Source organism: Astyanax mexicanus, chromosome 6, assembly GCF_023375975.1.
Source record: "Astyanax mexicanus isolate ESR-SI-001 chromosome 6, AstMex3_surface, whole genome shotgun sequence".
Classification (NCBI taxonomy): Eukaryota; Metazoa; Chordata; class Actinopteri; order Characiformes; family Acestrorhamphidae; genus Astyanax; species Astyanax mexicanus.
Genome location: NC_064413.1, coordinates 4,788,135 through 4,809,039, shown reverse-complemented (window position 1 = coordinate 4,809,039; position 20,905 = coordinate 4,788,135). Strand labels below are relative to the sequence as shown.

At 37.9% G+C, this 20,905-nt stretch overlaps 2 protein-coding genes and 1 long non-coding RNA gene across 4 annotated transcripts in view; 1 reads left to right on the top strand and 2 right to left on the bottom strand.

The window, feature by feature from the left end:
• LOC125802491 (uncharacterized) overlaps positions 1 to 20,905 on the top strand; it is a 479,356-nt gene that overhangs the window by 219,047 nt on the left and 239,404 nt on the right. The window lies entirely within an intron of this gene.
• fam8a1b (family with sequence similarity 8 member A1b) lies at positions 1,049 to 8,355 on the bottom strand. The gene is made up of 5 exons (XM_049480729.1): positions 7,715 to 8,355; positions 6,272 to 6,392; positions 5,118 to 5,241; positions 3,132 to 3,271; positions 1,049 to 1,872 (listed from the first exon to the last, which is right to left on the bottom strand). The coding sequence occupies exons 1-5, from the start codon at positions 8,139 to 8,141 to the stop codon at positions 1,728 to 1,730; spliced, it is 957 nt and encodes a 318-aa protein (XP_049336686.1). The 5' UTR covers positions 8,142 to 8,355; the 3' UTR covers positions 1,049 to 1,727.
• On the bottom strand, positions 8,531 to 17,890 carry zgc:110410 (LFG_like domain-containing protein). Of its 2 annotated transcripts, XM_022674279.2 has the most exons (10): positions 17,446 to 17,516; positions 15,810 to 16,150; positions 14,677 to 14,755; positions 12,624 to 12,677; positions 12,257 to 12,347; positions 12,104 to 12,141; positions 11,065 to 11,152; positions 9,937 to 10,026; positions 9,797 to 9,844; positions 8,531 to 9,255 (listed from the first exon to the last, which is right to left on the bottom strand). In XM_022674279.2, exons 2-10 carry the CDS (start codon positions 16,123 to 16,125, stop codon positions 9,106 to 9,108), a joined length of 954 nt encoding a protein of 317 aa, XP_022530000.2. In that variant the 5' UTR covers positions 16,126 to 16,150; positions 17,446 to 17,516; the 3' UTR covers positions 8,531 to 9,105. The 2 variants fall into 2 exon arrangements, with proteins under 2 accessions (XP_022530000.2, XP_049336687.1); XM_049480730.1 differs by having other exon boundaries at positions 15,810 to 17,890.

Sequence of the window (20,905 nt, the reverse complement as noted above, 5' to 3'; positions counted from 1 at the left end):
TACAGTGTCTCCACCTGAACATAACTGCCAAATATCATCCAGATTGGGCAACATTCAGCCTGCCAAAATGTCTGCTGAATGCTGATTGGCTGATGGTGTTCAGCCATGTTGATTGATTAAGTTGCCCTTTGAACATCCTTTAGAGGCTGTATGATAGATTCTGCATGCAAAGTTTCAACTTGCTAGGTTGCACGGTTGCTGAGAAACAGTGCTCCAAATTTACCTCTTGAAGTGAATGGGGCATATATCCGGAAGGACTAATTTGCATATGGCGGCCATATTGTTTACATATTTCAACTTTTTCTTAATGAATATTGAAGCGCATGCTCTCACGAGTGTTTTGATACCAAACATGCCAGGATTGGTCAAAATTCCTAGGACTAGTTTGCAAAAGTAGGTTTTGCATATTATGCAAATTAGCACAAAATCTATATAGACGGAAGTGCATGGTCCAAATTGGAAAGTTGTTGGTATTGACCCAAGGAATCCATCAAAAAAAGAATTTTGAATGTAGGTCTTATGGTTTTTGAGTTATTGAGAAAATTGTGAAAAATGAATTTCCTTGTTTATAGCGCCACCACTTGACCAATCGGTGCCAAGTTTCATTTCTCTATGACTTACGGTTTAGGCTGCACAACTGTTTTTACAGGAGAAAAAGAATAATAATAATAATAAGAAGAAGAAGAAGAAGAAGAAAAATTTTAGCAAAAACAATAGGGTTCTACGCACCTTCGGTGCTTGAACCCTAAAAATGTTGACTAATATGGGTGATATTTATTGAGCTACACCTACAAAAGTAGAGTGTAATGTATGGGTAATAGATGCGTAACTCAACATGACAAATGTTTTAGCATGGAGTTTTGTAGAATTCTAATGATGAAGTTCTGCAATAATCCATCCTATGCAGCTTGTGCTGTGCTGAAATGGGTGGATTAAACACAGCAGTGCTGCTTGAGTTCTTGAACACCTCAGTGTTACTGCTGGACGTAGAACCGCCCAGCAACCCGAAATATTATTCAGGTCCAAAAAGAAGGTCTAAAAAAGCAAGTAGACAAAATAGTCATAATTTATTAGAACTAAAGGAAGGCATGCAATGATGCTTGTTTTGTACAGAACATTTAGGCAAATAAAAAATAAAAAAAAGAATCGTCTGATAATACAAAGGCATGGGGCAGAATTCCCCCAGTACAATTAGGTTCAGTTAGAATTTGCTTAGAATGTACCTAATCCAGTCTTAATACTCATGTATGCATGTGAGAAAGATGGCAAAAAACAACCACACTTTAAAAACAGCAATCATGGGGCTCTGAGTGGTCCAGAATCCTGGTCATGCAGCTTGCCATCAGCTGGCGGAGCCCTGAGAGAGCACAATCAGTCTTCCTCTCTCTGGGTGGGTACAGTAGATGGCGCTCTCTTTCCCCTCATCACTACGAGGGTGATGTCGATTAGCACAAGGCTGCGTCCGAGAGCTGATGTATCGGAACCGAGTCGCTGCGCTTTCCTCTGAGCGCACTGTGATGCTACTCGGCAATTCTGTATCAGTAGCAGTTGGAAAAGAGGCGGTGGCTGACTTCACATGTATCGGAGGAGGCGTGTGGGGTTCCAACAACATCTTGGAACAGCTCAGATCAGATCAGATCGGACAAGTTCTCTCTCTCTCTCTGGCCTTTTTTTCTAAGAAGGTCCACCATTTGCATCCATGCTCTCTAGCGAGAGATAACCAGAGATCATCTAGGCCGGTTTCTCTTCACCACAATTGTGCCCGCCACAATATCATACACAGTTCTGTTGTGCTGGAAAAAGAGCAGCGTGATGAATGCTGGGAAGAAAAACACGATGGAGAAGTTCTTGTTCAAGGCCCGTACAGTCGACCTGAATGAGGAGAGAGAACACAACCCTAACTGAAACCACAATCTAATACCAATCTTTACTTGCAAACTAATAAGAAATAATCAATACAGTTGGCAAAACAAATGTTGGACATTGGATGAATAATCAGTTTCAGATAAAAGTAGGCATGTATCATTTTGTCGTAACAAATTTGATATCGTGATTAGGGGTGGGCGATATGGCCCTAAAATAACATCACGATATTTCATGGTATTATCGCGATAACGATACTCTTGGCGATATGAAAAAACAAAAATACACTACTGCAACAAAACAAAACTTTAAGATTTTACTATTGTATATGATGATACGATACAGCACTACCCTAACTGAGATATTAAAAAATACAAGAATTTAAGGAGATTTCTAACAGAAGTCAATGATTCAGAATGTCATGATACTAATAATAATGCACTTCAAATATCTAGGATTAAAGTAAAATAAATGATACTGGACAAATATAATCTGTCTCTAGTAGATATATAATAGGAAATGAGAAATGTGTGAATTTTTCTGTCGCGTAAAAAAGAAGATATTTCAGGGTATAATATAAATTTGGCGATATTATCGCGTATGATGATATGGCACACCCCTAATCGTGATACACAACACACTTTTCTAGATATAGCGGGATGTGGATTTTCTGTAATAACTCATCATAACATGATCAGAATGTACCATCAGATATTAAGGAAATATGCTGAGTTTAAGCAACAGCAGCTCTTGTCGGCAGAGCTTCAGCCAGTATTTTCTTATTTGAACTTATTTGTCCAGCACATCTCAGTAATCTGTGTTGGTTTTAGGCTCCGAATCTGCTTAACACCAATCATTCCCTCAGTCCCATTTCTACACCCTGGGTTGCCAGGTTTAGACAATAGCCAATAGCAGTATTTATTTATTGAAACAGGCAAGTTGGCTTCTTTTCTGCAGGTAAACAGGTAATCACTGTGCTTCAGTAAGGTTTGCTAACCATAGCCGGTGATGTGAAGCTTGGATGCAGCTGCTCTGCCATGGAAAACCCATTTAACATGAAGCTCTCTACACTCTACCGTTCTTGTGTTAATACATAATTGTCAAGATAACACAAAATGTAATTTTCTTATAAAATAAAGGGTAAAAAGGGGTTGTAAAAGCTAATATTTTTATTATATATGTATTGGACAGAGATTTTTATACAAAAGTAGCTTTCACTGATAGAGTGATAAAATAAATAATAATATTAATAAAACACCAGTACTTACGCAGACAGACTGACGTCTGTTGCCGGAACCACACGGACCCGATTGGGTTGCACTAAGACCGAGGTGTCACAGGTAACCACTTTTAGGTCAAGCAGAAACTTTCCTGGAGTGGCACCACCAGCTCCCCAAATACATACAACCTAAACAAAAAATGAACAAATGTCAGATATTAAGGAGCAGTAAAGCCACTCTGTTGAAGTACAGCATTATAAAAGAGTTTCAGTGAAGTTTCTCCAGCACCAAGGCTGAAGCAGTATTAGCATTAGCTGCTAACTGCAGCGCTAGCTCTTTCGCCATTCAGAGGTGAGTATATTGGACTGTAGTCTGTATGTTTACCATGTTAAAACAAACTATGTGGGATGAACAGCTTGATGATAGTGCCCTGGTTTACCGGAACACTCAGGGTTCCTCACTTCACACTAATGCTGTCGGACAGCATTTACTAGCGCTAAACACTGCTAACCGTGGCTAGCGCTGCTGCTAACCATGCCGTTTGAAAGTATTGGAAATCTAGGCTTACTGTAAATAAACAGAAGTGCTTCATTTACCCAAATAAACCGTTTTCAACCGAGAAATCAGTTTAGATAAACTTTCAGTGTGCATTTGACTTTGAAAATTTTTTCAACGGGGAGACCCCAGTCAGTCTGGTTCGGGGGCAGCACCTCCAGCACCATCACACTGAACACGGGGGCCCCCCAGGGCAGTGTCCTGAGTCCTCTGCTGTTCACCCTGCTGACTCATGACTGTGCTGCAAAACACAGTTCTAACAGCTTTATCAAGTTCGCCGATGATACAACCGTGCTGGGTCTCATCACCAAAGGCGACGAGTCAGCATACAGAGAGGAGGTGCAGCGGCTGACAGACTGGTGTACAGTCAACAACCTTCACCTGAATGTGGACAAGACAAAGGAAATGGTTGTTGACTTCAGGAGAGCACAACACACCCACTCTCCACTCAACATCGACGGGTCCTCTGTGGAGATTGTTAAGAGCACCAAGTTCCTTGGTGTCCACTTAGCAGATAACCTCACCTGGACCCTGAACACGAGCTCTACAGCCAAGAAAGCCCAGCAGCGTCTCTACTTCCTCCGGAAGCTGAGAAAGGCCCGTCTCCCTCCACCCATCCTCACACTCTTCTATAGAGGGACCATTGAGAGCATCCTGAGCAGCTGCATCACTGCCTGGTTTGGGACCTGCACCGTCTCTGACCGCAAGAACCTCCAGCGTATTGTGAGGACAGCTGAGAGGATCATCGGCGTCTCTCTCCCCTCCATCACGGACATTTACACCACCCGCAGCATCCGCAAAGCAACCAGCATTGTGAATGACCCCACCCATCCCTCACACGAACAGTTCTCCGTCCTGCCTTCGGGAAGAAGGTACCGCAGCATCCGGTCCAGCACGACCAGATTCTGCAACAGCTTCTACCCCCAAGCCATCAGACTCCTTAACTGCAGAGACTGAACTGATGTTTTTTCTGTACATGCACACACACTCTTACCCCACTTACCCCAGAAAATGGAAAGCACTAAAAACCCTACTACCTCACTGGACTCTATTGCACACTGTGTAATAGAGTAATTACTACCTCACCTGGTCCTTTTTGCACACTGAATAATTTGCACACTGTCTTGTTATTTATTATTCTTTGTCTGTATTGTGTTGTATTGTCTGTCTGCACTTTTGTACTGTTGCACTATTGTTCTGTCTACACTGTGTTTATGTGCACCATGGTCCCTGGAGGAACGTTGTTTCGTTTCACTGTGTACTCTGTATATAGCTGAAATGACAATAAAAACCACTTTGACTTTTTTTGAAGGGAAACATGGCAGCACCCTTGTTTCTTACTATTGTCGCTTAAAATGCGCCTTATAATCCAGTGCGCCTTATGTATGAAAATCATTAATGTATGAAAATCATTAATAGCGTGCCTTATAATCCGGTGCCCTTTATAGTCCGTAAAAATACAGTAATTCTTAAACTGACCTCATAGAAGCAAACCAATATCCGATACACCAGAGCCACCAGCATCATTTTCTGCAGATCCTCCATTGACGTGTCTTCATCTATTTCTTCCACAATGAAGTGCATGGCAAATCTTGACAGATCCCTAAAAAATTAATAACAAGCGATCAACTGTAGAGGTTAGAAATTTTTATTTTTATTCCCTTACAGTTCCTATAGTTAACATGTTGGATGTACTAGAAATCAGCAAGTAAGAAGACCTTAACAACTGATGAAAAACACAGAGGCAGATTCTAAAAGAAATAGTAAGTAAATCTGCAATGTCAAAGTATAACAAAGAACGACGGCCTGGGCCACCATTTTAGGCAGATAAAGAAGATCTTTAAATTACTCTTAAATTCTGTATAACAGAATTTCTGTATTTTTTTAGCTGGATGCAGTAATTAATTTTATAGCCTTTGTTTTTTTATTTGGAGCTACATAGATGGGACTACAGAAGGATATAAATGATTAACGCATGAAACTCCAAAATCAGATACAAGTAAGGCTATTTAACGTTATTTAAAACTATTGAAAGCACAGCTAACTAGCTATACTTTTCCAAAACCACTGCTATGATTTGCAGTTTGTTTTAACCCTTGTGTGGTGTTCATATTTTTGTTACTTGTTTACTTTGTTACTTGTATTTAATTCAGCAAAATTAAGCAATTTTACATTAAAATGCTTTACACATGCTTGCTTCACATAAATTGCAAGCAATATAAACAGCTTACATGGTTAATATTTGCCCTTTACCTTTCTTATGTTACATTTCTTTTAAAAAGTGCTACTCTTTTTTTATTAGTTTTTTAATTAAATGTAAAAGAAAATTTGTTTAGTTGCAAATTTACAAATGAAGCAATGTTTATTAGCCCTTGGCCAAACATACTGTATGTAATATAAATGTGTGTAGGGGGGTGGTGTACAGTTTGTGTTTATCGAAAATGTGTTTTGATATATGTTTTTCACAAAAAATGAGCCAATGCCAATGAGTTTAAATATATTTTTAGTATCATTTAACGAAAAATGAAAACGGGTCCCACAGACCCGAACACCACACAAGGGTTAAAAACAGCAAAAACAATGTAGATTTCCAGTTTAACATCACTAAAGTAGACTAAAGGTCACCCACTCACCTCATCCCACTCAGGTGTATGATGCTGAGGACGATGGTCGCTTTTATAAAGAACAGAATAAAGAAATCCACCATCTCAGCCAGGAACCGCTGTAGAGGAGAAGGAATGAAATATTCTCGACCTAAAGCAAATATACAGAGTGTAAGCCACAGGAACAGCAGTGTTATATACTTCACTAACAATTCATAACAAGCAGATTAAAGTACATTCAATTAAATGGAGGCTACCAGAAACTTGAGTATCATAGTGTTCACTTCCCCCCATTCTCTTAAAAAATGTGGTATAAATCTTAAGCTTTTAAAACCTAGAAACCTGGAGGTCTCATGGGCTGTATCCAGGCATTGTGAAATGTAAAGAATTGCAGATTTAGGACACCTTCTGGAGCTGAGATGTAATGCATGTTTGCTCATTACTGCAACGTGTTGTTGTTTGTGTAGTTTGTAGCAAATTGTATTGTAAGACTGTATTTATTCCATTATATGGATGATATTAATGAAAATATCTCAATTTTGTGTCTATTTGTTCCATTTATACTTATATCTAATTATATATCTAATTATATATATATATATATATATATATATATATATATCTAATTATATATATATATATATATAAAATACATGAATTGGCTAAATTTGGTGGAATGAATCATGTCTTTGTCATCTGTAATTTGATTTTTAGTAGGGGAAAAAAATGTATTATAATCGAAAATCGCTTTTTTTTATTTATTTTTAATTTTTTATTGATACAATTTTAGGCCATAACCGCCCAGCACTATCTGGTATATATATATATATATATATATGTATATATATATATATATATATATATATATATATATATATATATATATATATATATATAAATGTAAAACATGATCAGTGTGAATTTTTCGTTGTGTCAAGCAAACTAAAAAGCTAAAAATAAATAAACCGCACAAATCTGTGCAGAAAGAGCTAGCGCTGCAATTAGCAGCTAATGCTAATTCTGCTCCAGCCTTTCGTGCTGGAGAAACTTCACTGAAACTCCTGTTTAACGCTGTAATTGAGCAGAGCGGCTTTACTGCTCCTTCCAACCTAACTGGTAAAACTCGTACATAAAAGGCACCAAAGTGCACTGCCGATTAAAGGAAAACTATTAGTTATTAATTAAAATATGGTGGGTTAATAGACCTCAGAATTCTACCAGAGAATACTGGAGTTACTTTGAGCGTGGTAATGGTGTAAAAATAGTCATTTCTTTGCATGGATAACTCTATGCTGCTATCATTAGCATCTACGCCTGTTGGGAGCATCGGTTAAAAGTGCTGTATGATGGAATGCTGGGGGTGATTGGAGGAGGACTATTTGACACAGGTTTGTACTCGTTATTATGATTCACTACAACCCAAGTTAATTTCATACTGGATTTCTCCTTTAACTTTAAAGGTGAACAGGTTACCTGGCTGTGGGGCATTCCCATTCTGCTGCTGCTGTTGGTGGTGCTGGACGGGCTGAACAGGCGTGGTGCTGCCCCCTCCTCCTCCCCTGTATCCGGCGCTTCCAGCGTGGGTAACAGCGGACAGCTGGCCGGGCAAGGCTGCGACCCCGGCGGGTAAATCTGCCCCCCACGTGGGCGGTGCTGGAGCACCGGCTGCTGCGGGGAAACACGCGGGGAGAGACAGCGCAGACACGGCCGCCCAGCTCTGCCAGCTACAGTACCCGCAGTAGTACTGCCACATCCACTCCTGCAGCTCCCGGCAGTACTCCGCTCTGCTCATACTGCCCCGCCGGGCCGAGGCTCCCCTCTCCCCGCCGCCTCCAGCCCTCCCGCGCGCTGCGGACAGCGCGTCCACCCGCCTTGTAACACTCACACCACAGTCCGCCATGACATACCTGCTCTAAACCATACGTGTTCTTCAATATGTAACGCCAAAAGGCCCAATCCGCCGCTAACGCTGTGATTGGCTAGTAACTACCACGTGCCCTGCGCTAGGATTGGCTAATAGCTAGTTCTCACGTTGCAGTCCACCAATCCTAGCAGAGCAGAAAGGATCTGTCTGAAAACGGGTGGAGATTTATATTATGAATTATATGGAGTTAATTATATATGGAGTTAATAAAAATTATCACAAAAAAATAAATTAAAAAAGGGAAATGTGTATGTTGTAAATAGAAAACAGAGAAAATATGTTAAATATATATTTTTAAAATATGTTTGGTTGCTTGTATAAATCTAAAATAAAATATATTAAATAAAACATGCTGTAAATGATAATTAATTTGATGTAATTTATTGTTTTTGTAAACAGAAATAAAAACAGTTTTTACAACGTTGCATCATACTGAATGGCCCTGGAAATATTAGCATAACTCTATATAATTACACTACCGGTCAAAAGTTTTATAACACCCCCCTTTGTTTTCTTTCATTTCTGCCATGTAAGCTCTTACCTGGAAATGGTACAATATCTAGTGTATCCTGCTGTTAGAGGAAAAAATACTAAAAACTCATCAAAAATACTAAAAAAATCATAAGTATATTATAAATGTAGAAAAACACATTGTTTAAAAAAAAGATGGGGTGATGGCAACAGCTTTAGCCTTATATTAACATGACTGGACTGAGTCTAAGTTCCTGTACTGAAGAGGAGCATCTTTTCTGGGTAATACAGCACTGCTAATGCTATAAAAAAATAGGGGTGTTCTAAAACTGGTTTTACTGGTAGTGCATATTAATAAAATAAATTAAAATAAAATAAATAGAGAATCACAGAACTGTATAGTGTAGTAATAGCAATATTAGACACAGTCCAGAGGATAGGGCCTATGATTAATTTTCTTTTCGGAAGATCAACGGCTGAGCCCGATCAGCTGGAGTATCATCAGGAAAATGGTGATGATATCAAGGTAGAGATTCAGAGCAGCAAAAATATACTCTTCTGGACTGATGCTGTATTTGTGTTTCCCGCCCAGAATTAACTGTGTGTCCATCACCAGATACTATAGAGGAAAAAAAAGAAGAATTATGATTTTTTTAATATGTCACCTTGTAATGCAAATGCACAGCAAATACACTGCCTGGCCTGGTGGTGGGTGGGGGTGAGGTATGGGTCTTGCGCTCCGCAAAACCAGCAAGCTGATTGGCTGTTTCTCCGGCTGCATACCCCCTTTTTGCGCCACTGACTGTGGTGAACAATCAATGTGTGAAAATGATGATCTCATGCTCCCTGAATCACTCTTTCACAATTCCAGCACCATGAATCCTGGTATTGTCATCTTGGAATAAGTGATCATCATGGAAGAAAAAAATCCATTGATGGAATAACCTGGTCTATATTCAGTATATTCAGGTAGTCAGCTGACCTCATTCTTTCAGCACTTACTGTTGCTGAACCTAAACCTGCAGACCAACTGCAGCATCAACCAACCAACACATTATTTACTTACTTTAATCCAGGTGGAGACTTTTTTTTTTGGTCAGGCAGTGTATAAATTAAAGAATATTTCAGGAAATTAAATTTAAAATCAATTAAAAACTTACAATCGAGAAGACCAACGTTCCCAGTGATGCATACACAATGTAAAGATACTGTTGAACACAATATGATATACAAATAATTAGATATGAACACCAGAATGCTTAATTGAAATTAATTTGTTTCTATCAATCATGTTATTTACCTGGGACCTCAAGATTGCGCAGAGCAGACCAAACGATACCAGTGTCCAACATATTGCCCAAATAGAGCCGCTAGCTGCTGTGAAGTCCCACTGAAAACCAAGACAATTTGGACAAGTGTGAGTGCATACAGTCCCCTCCAAAAGTATTGGAACAGTGAAATCAATCGCTTTATTCCTGCTGCAGACTGAAAACATTTAGCATTGAGTTGAGCTCACAAGAGCCCCCCGTTGAACAACTAAAGAAGAACAGCGCGCATCCAACCCAGGAGCAGCATTAGCATTAGCCACTAATCAGGCTAAGCGCTAGCTCTTTTGCCGCTCAGAGGTGAGTATTATCAGTCAGTAGCCTGCTGCTACCCCTGGCTAGCACTGCTGGAGCAGCTTTAGCATTAGCTGCTAACTTTGGTAAACGCTAACTTTTTCTCAGTTCAGAGGCGAGTATATTAGACTGTAGTCTGTGTGTTTACCGTGTTAAAACAAGCTACGTGGAACGAACCACTAGCTAATATTGCCCTAGCTTACTGAAACACTCAGGGTTCCTCTCCTGTTAAAACAGGTAACAAATGCTATTTTTTATAGTATTCTTAGTAGTTTTTTTATTAATGTTTTTAATTAAATCTTACTTTTAATCCTTCTTTTTGCAATTAAGTCAATGTACAAGATGTAGAACTATGCTTAATAATAAGAAAATGTATTTAAAATTTTTTTTGTGTACACATTTATACATGTAATTACCTAGGGACAGAAATGTCGAAATCTGCCATATGCCTTTTGTGCTTTCGAGCTGCCTAGGGCATATTTGTTGTGCCCTCATGATACTAAAGACACACCAAAATTCATCTGTGCCATGCAAAATTGCACTAGTTCATTATAAACTGCACAAGATAAGTTCATTAGAGTTAAAGGCTCCCCAGATAAGAGCACCTAAATGCTTCAAAGAGTATTTTGGTTTGTTTAAGACTTTTAAGTTACTACATGATTCCGGGTCTGGAGCACTTCAGTATTCATTTATAATGTAGGAAAAAAAGGTATTGTATTATAGTATAAAAAGTCCAACTTAAGATTGAGGATTTGCACTTCCTTGATTAGAATGGGGAACTTCTGCATCTACATCTTTATATTACTGACCTTAGACTGCATTGCAAACAAACTCAGAGCAAAGGAAACCAGGGCTGTTGCCCCCACCGCCCACAGCACTGCTTCCGCACTGTAGAACCTGAAAACAAACAGGCAGAGGAATTGTGTTTAAATACAGTTTACTAAGATTAGAGGTGCTACTGATCTCATAACCAATATTTATATTAGGAATAAACCAACAAACAACGCTGGATGATGCCAGTAATTTGCTATTTTTACAGTAGACCTTATAGCAAATGATTTTAAAGCAATTTCAGTGTCGCAGACAAATTTCCAGTGGTGGGCTAAAATATTGAAAGTCTTGCAAGAGTTGAGTTGCGGTCGTGTCTTCTCGATGGTTCAGTGTAAGGTTTTTAGGATTGAAGGTTTAACCCTTTCAGACACTGCGTTCATTACAATAGACAGCATGTGTTCTTTTTTTTTATGTTTTGTTGCAAATAACGCTAATTAAAGCCAATCGTCCATCAGAATAAAACATTAAAACAAACCAATAAAAAATGTACAGTAGCTTATCCACTAGAGACAACAAAATAAAAAGGCTTTTTCTCGTCTGTTTCTCGTCCGTGTATAATATCATCGTAAGTCTTAAAAAAAAAAGGCTCACGCATATAGTGACGTGAACAGTGTCAACATCCAATAGGAGAGCAACATAGGAACATTTGCGAAACTGGACATGCTACACTCTGCTGTGTCTTGTCTTTTTGGCTGTTTTTTTCTGAACAAATCACTGCACACACAAAGGCAGCTGTGGCCAAAAGGTGCTTCTGGTTCTGCTCCATTTTAAAACAGCTTTTTTTCCTGTTAAACTCCACCAGAAGCATGATGAGAAATAATCTCAGAAAGAATCTAGTTGCAGTTAGTGATTCCCAGTCTTTGACGTCTGTGACTGGTCTTTAGATGTGAGAGGGTGTCAGACTATTAAAGTCTGACTATTAAAGTCTATTAAAAGTCTTTTTAGACTCTTTTTAAAGTCGTCTACTGTATGATTAGCATAAATAAGTTTTTTTTTAAATATAATGAGCACACTTACACTGTCACTGATCCAAGCAGTAGACCCTCTGTAATAGTCTGTAATCAGAAAGACCATTCAGAACCACACATTATCACAACACACTGCTTTAATCATATTTAATCACACGCGATTTCTCAGTGTGGCTGAATAAACACCCGTTCTTCTACTTACAAACAGCCCAAGGAAAATGAAGTTTAAGGGAACCTTCCGGCGAACGTCACCACAGCAGGAGAGCACAACGATGAGAACCAGGGTCGCTGCCCTTCATACAGAATTTTAGAAAATTAGAAAAAATTGAAAGTCTGTCATCCAAGACTATGCTTAAATTGTATGGTTTCTACACCATAATTTTGTACCAGACCATAAAACTGAACTGATAGAACTGAAATTCTAACAAATCAGCAGAAATACTGAATGGTGTGTGGAGCTTAATGGGTTTTAACCATCAAAATGAGGACTACTCCAACAATAACTCTATTACTCTGTACTACAAGAGCACTAGACGAGCTGGGATATAAAGAAATGTTAGAATAGTTACATCATGGCGTAGGTAAACCATGGGGTGCCTCTTGCCCACTTTCTCAGGGTATCCCTGTAAAGAGAGAACAAATTGTCATGATGAGGTGCAGGGAAGACGTGGAGGCGGACGTAAATTCAGATAGGGCGAAATAAATAATTTATCAAATAAATAACAAATAAACAAAGAAACAAGGAGCGAGTACCACGAAACAAAGATACACAGAGAACCAATAACCAAAACAAACCAGAGAACATAAACTAAACCAACTGGAGATAATGATAATAAATAAACAGGGAATAACTAATAACTCAAACGAGAGAAAACTAAACAAAGAAAGGAACGAGTGACTGGAAAATAACAAGAGATCAATGAAAAAAAAAAGATAAACAAAGGACAAGGGCTAAAACAGAGAACAACAAAACAACAGGGGTTAGTGCAAAGACCGACGAGGGACAAGTGGCACAGGGGATCTATTTAACCAAACAGGAAACACACTAGAATTAGAAACACCTGGGGAAAGGGGCGGAGCCACAAAATGAGACACATGGTGGAAAACTACTGAGACAGGAGACACAGAGGGGCACAGGTCACGTGGGGAAAACACAAAGAGACATGAGACAAGACAGGAACAGGGCGAGGACGTGACACAAATATGACGTGGATTAAGAATACATGGTTAGACCGTTAACCCTTAAGGGTCCATATCCCATATTGTCACTGTACATTGCCATAAGAAAAAAAATGATACAGCAGAAAGAGTAGAAATTGTTTTAAAATAAACTTTTATTTTGAAAGTGCGCCGAAATCTGCACCCCCACCATGAAAAGCACCTCCTCTCTGGAGCGTGTTTCTAAGTAAAGTTTGCTAAAGCAATTATCTCTGCTTTTATAAAGAAGACGGTGCAGATTTAGGCACTCTTATGGTGCTGAATTCAGTACCCCTGCCAGGAAAAGCACCCCCTCACAGGAGAGGCTGATGGTGATGTTTCTTTTTTTATCTTATTTCTTACAAGTCAGCAGAGCTTAGAAAAGTGTCTTAGTTTTGTTTTTTATTTTCTAAGTAAAGTTAAAGCCAAGAAGACATGGGTGTGCGCTCCCAAGAGGAGGTGCTTTTCCTGGTGGGGGTTCTGAATTCGGCACAACAGAAGTACAGAAAACATGTACTTTGTTTTTTGTGATTAACTGTAATTCCGCAAATGTTGTTCTAAGTCACTATAGAGTGGGCTTTGATTCATTTTAGCAAATGTGTCCCCCCAATATCAAACCCACTCCTATGCCTTTGTCACTGTCCAATGAATAACATGTATCTCCAAAAAAATACTATACAGAAGAGAGAGAAAACCTTCTTAATTATTATTGAAACTTAATCTAATTTTTAACTTTCATTATCAAATTGTACCTTATGTTTGTACATTTATAGCAGTTCCAAACTAGCTTATAGTAGGCACTGAATAATGAGTCTTAAAAGTGTTAAAATGTTCATGAAATTCTTTGTACAAAATCACTCTCATATAAAGAGATTTCACCAGCTCTATTTTTGACAATTGTAGTACCTATTAGAATGAGCCATTTAAGAGCTCTGTCACTTTTTATGCAAATAAGCTGCTATTGTCCACCACATTAGACACATGTTAGTGTTAGCTTGTGCTAAACGGCAAAACACTAACTAGCGAGTACATGCCTAGCTGCGATAGAAGCACAAGAAATGCAATGGACAGTAGGTCCAGATCCCTCCATCAGAAGAAGTCTGCTGGCTAATCCTGCTGTGTACTGTCTCAGGTTCAGGGAGCATCCAATCATCTCATAAAGGCATATGATTCCTGACACCACCAAACTCTTTCAGCAGATTCACAGAAAATGGATTTCTGGATTTACAGGGGCAGTCGAGACCCATACATAAATACAAAGCCACACAAAAAGTGACTTTTGCATAATATTTCCCCTTTATTATGATTAGTCAATGCACAGAGAATCTACCCTCTCCCAACCAGTGACCAATCCCTGGTACAGCTTAACGATTAAGATAAAATCAAATCATTAACCTGGTACATGGAGATAAGCTTGTTACTCACCAGTAAATGAAGGCGCAAATGATTCCAACGGTTATCAGTAACTGAACCACCAGAGTCAAGTACACTTTTCTCACAAACGCTGTGAAGAAATACAGAAGATAAACAGATAAGCACTGACTACATGCATGCGTATGATATCATTGCTTAAACCGTGCACAGCGCAGCTTGATTTAAGGCATGTCAGTGTTTTTTTGGTATAGCAAAGACACAAAAAAATACGCCCTGCGCAGCACGAAACGTGCAAAAGGCATGTACTAATTCATGGGTGTATTTTGAGCGTAACATGAAATAAATCAATCAGCGAGTCAATTGCCATTCCCTCTTAGAGCCAGGTGCGCTCTGCCTTTAGCGGATTTATTTTACTGGTTATTTACAGTTTCTGGAGTAATTATATTTTAGACAACTTTTTACTTCTACTTCTTACATTTTCACACAGGTATCTATTTTTTTTTTACTTTTTACATTTTAAAAATAGCCTCGTTACTCCTATTTTATTCAGCTTGTTTTTATTTTGGCCTCTCATCATTCAATAAAACGCCTATCCAGATAAATCTCTCCTCCATCCAGATTTCCAAACGTCCGACTAAAAAAAAGCTTCTTTAATATATTTACATTCTACTAAAATACATTAATTTTCAATTATATCATCATATACGCAGCTGAAACACTTGGGAGCCTAGTGCAAAATCCCAAATTATATTATCAACATTACCATTTTAATAATATAACATTATAGTGATTATGGCTTTTAGATAAATGTGTTTTAGGCATCCCTAACGCACTATAGGACTCAGTGGCGCTTTTATCTCAAGCTTTTATCCCTAATGGTGTAATTGTTTCCCCTTACATTACTTTTACTTTTGTTGAGTTGATCCTTTAACTTCTACAAAAGAATTTTAAACCCTTTTTTAAACCTACTTTTCACAACTTAAATTAAATTATTCAATTGTTAAAAATAAAAGTTCTGACAGTAATTTTTTTGGTGGTGCCACATACTAGCAACTCTCGTTTACTTTGAAAACCTCTCTGTTTTAGTTCCTTCTATCCAAGTAAAGGTCCTTTAGAGAGAACAGTCTCTGTTTTCCCTTAAAAAAATCCAGTTTGGCATTTTTATGACACTCAAATCAACCAACCTCTTCGAATCACAGCTTCTGAGAAGCAGTTCACATCCTCAAAGGCCTGGGTGTAGTCCGGGGGAGCACTGTCCTGCATTTCAATGTTGTCATGGTGATCGGTGGGAGGGATGACCGCCACCCCAGTCTTGTTTTCTGTTTCATTAGGGTAGGGTTGGGGGAAGGGTTGGGGGTAAGGTGGAGGGTAGGGTTGGGGGTGCACTTGGGGGTAGGGTTGAGGGTATGGTTGGGGGTAGGGTTGGGGGTATTGCTGGGGGTATGTCTCGTTGTATGGAGGTGGAAGCTGCTCATTACTGGTTGCTGCTGGTCTGTCCATGTTAACCTAAGGAACCAAGTAGTACCTAGAAAAGAAAACTTAATTTAGATTACAGTATCCCAATACTAGTTTATAAAAAGAAATAATGGAAAATCAATGGAGACAGTTAGTATTTACTTGTAATTGTTGTTAATACCATTTTGCTTTGTTATATGAAGACAGTGGGCCATATTTTAGTGATCTACAGGCGAGCTGTCAATTGTGCACTGCAGGGTGTCTTTGCTATCATAACGACGGGAAAAGTACACCTTGTACAGCTCAAAACGCACAAAAGGCATGTACTAATTCTCTTAATTATAATCATGAGTGTGTTTTGGGCTTGACATAACATGAAATAAACCAATCAATGTGTCACCTGCATTTCCTTGCATCCTGACTTTGCTGTGTATTGCGTATTGCTATTTCAGGGGCGCATCTACCTGGAAGTGTCCAGCGCTTCTAAGCAGAGGAAACTGATTTGCTCGTTCGTGCTCATTCATTCTGTTTATTGTTGATGTAAAAGTTTGCATTGCTGCCAACAGGCACATGCTATTGGTTTGTGCACTGCTGCTAATGCTGCTAGTGTACATACAGCTCTGAAAAAAAATAAGAAACCACTTCAGTTTCTGAATCAGTTTTTTTTTTATTTTGCTATTCATAGGTATATGTTTGAGTAACATAAACATTGTTGTTTTATTTCATAAACTATAAACAACATTTCTCCCAAATTCTCCCAAGATTATAATATTATTTTTTTTTTTTAGAAATGGCGTAAATAACAAAAAAGATGCAGAGCTTTCAGACCTCAAATAATGCAAAGAAAACAAGTTCATGTTCATAAAGTTTTAAGAAATCAATATTTAGTAGAATAACCATGGTTTTTATTCAGTTTTCATGCTTGTTGGCATGTTCTCCTCCGCCAGTCTTACACACTGCTTTTGGATAACTTTGTGCCTTTACTCCTGGTGCAAAAATTCAAGCAGTACAGCTTGGTCTGATGGCTTGTGATCATCCATCTTCTTCTTGATTATATCCCAGAGTTTTTCAATTTGGTAAAATTGTCTCTTATTTTTCCCAGAGCTGTAACATGTGGGGGTGTACATGTGTTGAGGAAGTGCCTGTGTTAACAATTCACTGCCAAGATAGCAATGAACGTCTGACTGTTGATGAGTGGGGCACCTGTGACACGCTTTGTTCAGGGTGTAACAAAGTACAAACTTTACAAATATACCCATAAGCATTAAAATCATCTTGTTCAGTTGTATTAAGATCAAATGTTTTAAAGTTTTATGCTATACATCTTAATAAAGACATTAATTAAAACGAGAGATCCCACCTTACCTTTTAAGCTCAGCTCAGGCGCAGGTTCTAGTTCCTGAAACACTTCATGCAGGGCAAAGTCTACTCTCCACCTTTCAGTTTCCAGGGAGACAACAGCCAGCGTATTGGCGTCAATCAATATGTCCAATACCAGTATGAGCACCTGTGATTTTACAGTGGAGTTCATTCAAGCAAGTACAGGTCCTATGTTATGTTATGTTCTAGGTCATATTGACCCGTTTTAAAGTTTGAAGTTTTTTTAAGTATTTTTCAGTATTAAAACTTCTTCTGCTTGCATTAATTAGTGTAATTAACATTTGATACAGACAGAGATGTGAGCATGTTATGTTATGCTGTACCGTAAGTAAATTCCACCAACTTGTTGTGTGGTCATTAATAATAAATGAAATGAAATGAATGAAATATAATATGAAAATGGCTTATCTCAAATATTTGCAACCACACAATGTTATGTTTCAGTGTTCAATGTTATGTAAAACTATTGTGTTTTATATGTTGGTCTTTTTAAAAGTAATAAAGTAGTGTAACATTAAATAAAATTGAACATATATTTATGAATTATCCTAATTGAACCATTGCCTGATAGAGGTAAGGAACACCATTGCACTAAATATTGATAGAATAATAAGCAATTGAGCTAATAAAGAAATATTCACACGGCTTGTAAGATTTTTTTGGTTTCACCTTTATTTTGGATAATTAAACACCATTGCTGTTCCTGACGAACATAACAGGAGGGTTAGGGCTATTTATTAAGTAAAAATAATATTTTAGTTTTTGGAACAGTATAGAAAATGTGAATAAAAACCCATGTCTTCTCTTGGTGCTGGTCCACTGTGTTATATTATGTCCAAGATCAGTGCAGTTTAGTTTTCTTTCAAAATCTTACAGCACTTCATGCTTCCCTCTGCTGCTGACAACTTTTATGGAGATGTGGATTTCATTTTCCAGGAGGACTTGGCACACTGCCAATAGTATTAATTGATCTTATAGAGTATTCTAATTTTCTGAGACACTGATTTTTGAGTTTTCATTGGCTGTGAAATGTATTAATGTATTAATCATCAACAATACAAGAAATAAACACTTAAAATAGATCTCTCTGTTTGTAATACATCTATATAATATATGAGTTGAACACTTTTTTAACTGAATTACTGAAATAAAGTAACTTTTCAACTTTTCATTGATAATGCACCTGAAGATGTAAGTGTTTATGGGAGCAATCATGCATGGGAAATGCAATCCCTCAATTTTAATTTACAGGTTACGTCGTTTGACTCAGATTTAACAAAGCTTGTCTCATCAGCATTACTGCTTTAAATTAATTACGCTAAATTATTTGTCAGAAATGCCATCTGTTTCCCAGCTTCTTGTTCCAATAAAAGAAAATGTGTCCTCACACTAAAAATCCTGCAGAGGGCAATAAGTGCTTATACAGTACAGCAGGTGCAGAGCAGCCTGGATACTTCAGCTGCTCTTTAGCACTAAATGAGTGATTATTGGCTCTCTTTTCAGTCTAATGTCTCTAATACACTGTAAAGTAATAGTCATTTACTTTACAGAAGAAAGACAGTTATTTTGGCCCTTACTACAAGACGAAATGACCAGTTAATATTAATGGCTATTACGTATGGTTTGCATACAGCTGTAATTTTTTGGCTTTGATTTTTTTCCATAGGAATTTATTGCACACAGATTGGAGGAGCTGCTGCATAAACCAGATGCTGGGCAAAAGTTTGGGCACACACACACACACACACACCACAACAGCAGGTTAGCAATCACTGAAGACAGCAACCACATTGAACATCTTAGCAACATTTATAAATATGAAAGCAACCACCTGTAATGCCTTAACACCTGCCTAGCAACACCTTAGCAACCACTTCAGAAAGTATAGCAACTCCCTAGCAACCAATTAGCAAAACCTTAACAACAACTTAACACTTTAACAGCTACTTAGTAAACCATAGCAACAGAATAGCACCCACTTAGCAAATACCTGGGATTTCACCATAGAAACTGCATAGTACTTTTCTGAGCCAACTTTCATTAATTTATATAAATAATAAATAATCCGTTCATAAAAAAAATAATTTATATATATATAATGAAGAGTAATATTAATTATATATATATATATATATATATATATATATATATATAATTAATATTACTCTTCATTATTCCTTACTTCTATTTGTAGTTTCACCTTTGTCGTCGAAAATCATTTAAATAATTTAGCTTCTAGTTATTGATTTTAAAAAAGTACTACTAAAAAACAGTATATAGTAGTAAGAGAGTGAGAAAAAAAAAGAGGGAAATAGTGAAAGGGGACGACTTTATTTTTTACTTTTGTTTTAAACAAAATTTAAGCACCTTAGGCCTATCCAGACAGGATTAGTTTGTCAGGGAGACGTCTGTGAAAATATTTCACACTTACTTAGTGATGAAACTCTTGCATCCGGGCTGCAATTGAAATAAAAACAGGAGGACCAGAAAGTTTTTAGGCTTTCTCGGTCACATGACATCACGTTCAGTAGCTCCTCCACTTCCACTCGCTGTTGTGTTTATGTGAATATCCATGGAAATGTGCGCCCAAAAAGTGTAACACATTCCACATTCCTGTTCTGGACGGGAATAAAATCACAGAGGACCCATATAAAAGGTAGGTTAATGTCAATTTCGCAAAAGACAAAAAAAAGATGAACAACAAAACAACCTTTATTAGTATGTGTGCAAAGAGCAAGTAGGAGGAAAGAGAGAGAGAAAAAAATCAGAGAAAGAAACAGAGGGAGAGCGAGAGAGAAACAGAGAGAAAGAAAAATAGAGAGAGAAACAGAAAGAAACAGTTAGAGCGAGAGAGAAACAGAGAGAAAGAAAAATAGAGAGGGGAGAGAGAAATAAAAAAAACAGCAACAGAGAAAAAAGTGAGAAAAACAGCAACAGAGAAAAAAGTGAGAGAGAGAAAAAGAGAGAAAGAAACAGAGGAAAAGAGAGAGAAACACAGAACGAGAGAGAGGAAGAGAGAGAGAAAGAAACAGAGGAAAAGAGAGAAACACAGAACGAGACAGAGAGGAAGAGAGAGAAAGAAACAGAGGAAAAGAGAGAGAAAAATCAGAGAAAGAAAAATAGAGAGGGGAGAGAGAGAGAAAAATAAAAAACAGCAACAGAGAAAAAAGTGAGAGAAAGAAACAGAGGAAAAGAGAGAGAAACACAAAACGAGAGAGCGGGAGAGAGAAAGAAAAAGAGAAAATGAAAAAGAGAGAGACACAGACCGAGAGAGAGAGAAATAAAAAACTGCAACAGAGAAAAAAGTGAGAGAAACGGCAACAGAGAAAATAGCGTGAGAAAGAGAGAGAAAGAAACAGAGGAAAGGAGAGAGAGAAACACGTAACGAGAGAGAGGGAGAGAGAGGAAGAAACAGAAAGAGAGAGAGAGCGCGAGAGAAAGAGAA